Source organism: Lottia gigantea, assembly GCF_000327385.1.
Source record: "Lottia gigantea unplaced genomic scaffold LOTGIsca_63, whole genome shotgun sequence".
Lineage (NCBI taxonomy): Eukaryota > Metazoa > Mollusca > Gastropoda > Lottiidae > Lottia > Lottia gigantea.
This window is the reverse complement of record NW_008710145.1, coordinates 938,440-942,718: the sequence shown is the minus strand read 5'-3', so window position 1 is coordinate 942,718 and position 4,279 is coordinate 938,440. Positions and strand designations below refer to the sequence as shown.

The 4,279-nt window shown below is 38.5% G+C and overlaps 1 protein-coding gene across 1 annotated transcript; it reads left to right on the top strand.

The window, feature by feature from the left end:
* Positions 1–1,596: 1,596 nt before the first annotated feature.
* Positions 1,597–2,548, top strand: LOTGIDRAFT_167059 (hypothetical protein; the record flags this gene model as incomplete). Its single annotated transcript, XM_009064524.1, has 3 exons — positions 1,597–2,042; positions 2,162–2,279; positions 2,405–2,548. 3 exons carry the CDS (start codon positions 1,597–1,599, stop codon positions 2,546–2,548), a joined length of 708 nt encoding a protein of 235 aa, XP_009062772.1.
* Positions 2,549–4,279: the final 1,731 nt, after the last annotated feature.

The following is a 4,279-nucleotide window of genomic DNA, read 5'->3' as shown; positions in this document are numbered from 1 at the left end:
CAATGTAATCCTCAAGCTTACCTACCAATGTTACACGAAGATCACTCAAAAGACTTACGCCATTTTCGTGTCCGATCAAAGTCGTGGACAGCCGGAGAAAAGCGAACAAGATCTCGACGAGTCATTCGGTCGCCCTATTAAATTGCTTGGTTTTGTGAAAACGATTAGGTGTTTTTACACAATTTACTGATAAGCAGATCTGTGATATTTTGACTGTTAATTCTCTTGTTATTTATTTTATACTATGTGTTATTTCAATTGTTCATATATATTATTATTGCTCGAATTACTGTTAATATCCCTACAATTGTTATTTTTATGTTTGGAAAGAAATAAAAGTCTCTTTCAATGAAAAGTTTTGCTCAGTTTATGTCAGAAAAATGCTAATTGTTCAAGTTTTGGACAATATAACCAAAGTGACTGAAATGTGGCTGTCTAATATCAAATTTCGTCAAATGGACGAGAATAGTTCAGATTTAATTTTGGATCAACTTTGGCCGAGATGAAACTGCAACTCACTCACCAATCATTTCAAAATGCAATCAAACAAATCAATCAGACTGGGCGTGAAGGGATTGATAGCTTGATCGAATTATAACCGATATGAACAATCAAGACGGTCTTTATGTGCCAATCACAACGCAATGGCTTCTTCGGCTTATATAAGGCCAGACGCAAGTCAGATATCAGTAAAGCTTTCAACTCTATACCCTTCAACATATCTTGCAATGGCTCTTTCAAGCACACACGAATTTAAATCACATGAACCGGAATCTCCTAATTTCGTAAGTATTTAAACCGTTTCTCTGTATGTAATCAAAGCCTGCTCTTTCGAACTCCATGGCGACATCTGCAGATGACTTGTCATCAGAAGGACCGTGTCAAGAGGACTCTTCCGTGTTTCTCTTCCAAGCGTAATCGCCAGCATAAACATGTCTGATATTCATAGGTCATCCCACCTACAATAAAACACGATCTTTTTTTTATAGTACTTACCATCAACTAAACTGAGCTTCTTCGATGATAACGAAGGCTCCAGTGACAGTGGATTCGGCAGCTCTCCGGAAACATCATCGTACAGGAAGAAATGTTTTACAACCACAATATCCAGAAAACGACTGTTTTCCTGCAAGCGGAAAGCAGTTGCCGATGACGAAGATTTCGCAACATCTCCAAAGAAAAGAATGTCGGTAGATAATCAAGACTTTGTTATGAAAGCTCTGGAACGAATGGAAGCATGTGACCTCGGTTTGATCGGTGACGCCAGCTCTACACACAGCTTGCCAACTATGTCTGTAAGTATTTAAACCGTTTCTCTGTATGTAATCAAAGCCTGCTCTTTCGAACTCTATGGCGACATCTACAGATGACTTGTCATCAGAAGGACCGTGTCAAGAGGACTCTTCCGTGTTTCTCTTCCAAGCGTAATCGCCAGCATAAACATGTCTGATATTCATAGGTCATCCCACCTACAATAAAACACGATCTTTTTTTATAGTACTTACCATCAACTAAACTGAGCTTCTTCGATGATAACGAAGGCTCCAGTGACAGTGGATTCGGCAGCTCTCCGGAAACATCATCGTACAGGAAGAAATGTTTTACAACCACAATATCCAGAAAACGACCTGCAAGCGGAAAGCAGTTGCCGATGACGAAGATTTCGCAACATCTCCAAAGAAAAGAATGTCGGTAGATAATCAAGACTTTGTTATGAAAGCTCTGGAACGAATGGAAGCATGTGACCTCGGTTTGATCGGTGACGCCAGCTCTACACACAGCTTGCCAACTATGTCTGGGAAGCATACTGATCTACCAACTATAGATTCGTCAACAATGTCCAGTCTTTTCGACAGTTCTTCAAATTTTACCATTATTGATTGTCGTTATCCATACGAATATCAAGGCGGTCACATTCAAGGTGCTATAAACATCTACACTGAGCAAGGAATCCAAACCTTCATGGAAAGTCGTCTTCATTCCACAAAGAACGATATTTTGATATTCCACTGTGAATTTTCGTCACACAGAGGACCTAAGCTGTAAGTATTAACTGACTTCAAATTGAGAAGCCTTGAGTTGATATCTTTACAAAGAGAAACAGGGAGCAACAAGCAGACTATGTATGTCTTCATCAACAAAATTATCTTTTATTTTACAGAATGAGGTTTCTTCGAAGTATGGATCGCAAACAAAATAGCCACAGATATCCAGAGCTTAACTTTCCCGAAATTTATCTTTTAGACGGAGGATACAAAGCATTTTATCAACACAACAAGGTATGTCTCGTTGTCAAACAGCGTTTTTACCAAAAATATTTATTATCATTTTCCCACAAAAGTAGCAATCGGTCAAGAATGTTTGAAAAACGTCGTGTTTAATTTTCTTTTCTTTTCTTATCCAGGTTCAATGTAATCCTCAAGCTTACCTACCAATGTTACACGAAGATCACTCAAAAGACTTACGCCATTTTCGTGTCCGATCAAAGTCGTGGACAGCCGGAGAAAAGCGAACAAGATCTCGACGAGTCATTCGGTCGCCCTATTAAATTGCTTGGTTTTTTTCAAAATGCAATCAAACAAATCAATCAGACTGGGCGTGAAGGGATTGATAGCTTGATCGAATTATAACCGATATGAACAATCAAGACGGTCTTTATGTGCCAATCACAACGCAATGGCTTCTTCGGCTTATATAAGGCCAGACGCAAGTCAGATATCAGTAAAGCTTTCAACTCTATACCCTTCAACATATCTTGCAATGGCTCTTTCAAGCACACACGAATTTAAATCACATGAACCGGAATCTCCTAATTTCGTAAGTATTTAAACCGTTTCTCTGTATGTAATCAAAGCCTGCTCTTTCGAACTCTATGGCGACATCTGCAGATGACTTGTCATCAGAAGGAACGTGTCAAGAGGACTCTTCCAAGTTTCTCTTCCAAGCGTAATCGCCAGCATAAACATGTCTGATATTCATAGGGCATCCCACCTACATTTTCGTGTCCGATCAAAGTCGTGGACAGCCGGAGAAAAGCGAACAAGATCTCGACGAGTCATTCGGTCGCCCTATTAAATTGCTTGGTTTTGTGAAAACGATTAGGTGTTGTTACACAATTTACTGATAAGCAGATCTGTGATATTTTGACTGTTAATTCTCTTGTTATTTATTTTATACTATGTGTTATTTCAATTGTTCATATATATTATTATTGCTCGAATTACTGTTAATATCTCTACAATTGTTATTTTTATGTTTGGAAAGAAATAAAAGTCTCTTTCAATGAAAAGTTTTGCTCAGTTTATGTCAGAAAAATGCTAATTGTTCAAGTTTTGGACAATATAACCAAAGTGACTGAAATGTGGCTGTCTAATATCAAATTTCGTCAAATGGACGAGAATAGTTCAGATTTAATTTTGGATCAACTTTGGCCGAGATGAAACTGCAACTCACTCACCAATCATTTCAAAATGCAATCAAACAAATCAATCAGACTGGGCGTGAAGGGATTGATAGCTTGATCGAATTATAACCGATATGAACAATCAAGACGGTCTTTATGTGCCAATCACAACGCAATGGCTTCTTCGGCTTATATAAGGCCAGACGCAAGTCAGATATCAGTAAAGCTTTCAACTCTATACCCTTCAACATATCTTGCAATGGCTCTTTCAAGCACACACGAATTTAAATCACATGAACCGGAATCTCCCAATATCCAGAAAACGACTGTTTTCCTGCAAGCGGAAAGCAGTTGCCGATGACGAAGATTTCGCAACATCTCCAAAGAAAAGAATGTCGGTAGATAATCAAGACTTTGTTATGAAAGCTCTGGAACGAATGGAAGCATGTGACCTCGGTTTGATCGGTGACGCCAGCTCTACACACAGCTTGCCAACTATGTCTGGGAAGCATACTGATCTACCAACTATAGATTCGTCAACAATGTCCAGTCTTTTCGACAGTTCTTCAAATTTTACCATTATTGATTGTCGTTATCCATACGAATATCAAGGCGGTCACATTCAAGGTGCTATAAACATCTACACTGAGCAAGGAATACAAACGTTCATGGAAAGTCGTCTTCATTCCACAAAGAACGATATTTTGATATTCCACTGTGAATTTTCGTCACACAGAGGACCTAAGCTGTAAGTATTAACTGACTTTAAATTGAGAAGCCTTGAGTTGATATCTTTTCAAAGAGAAACAGGGAGCAACAGGCAGACTATGTATGTCTTCTTTAACAAAATTATCTTTTATTTTACAGAATGAGGTT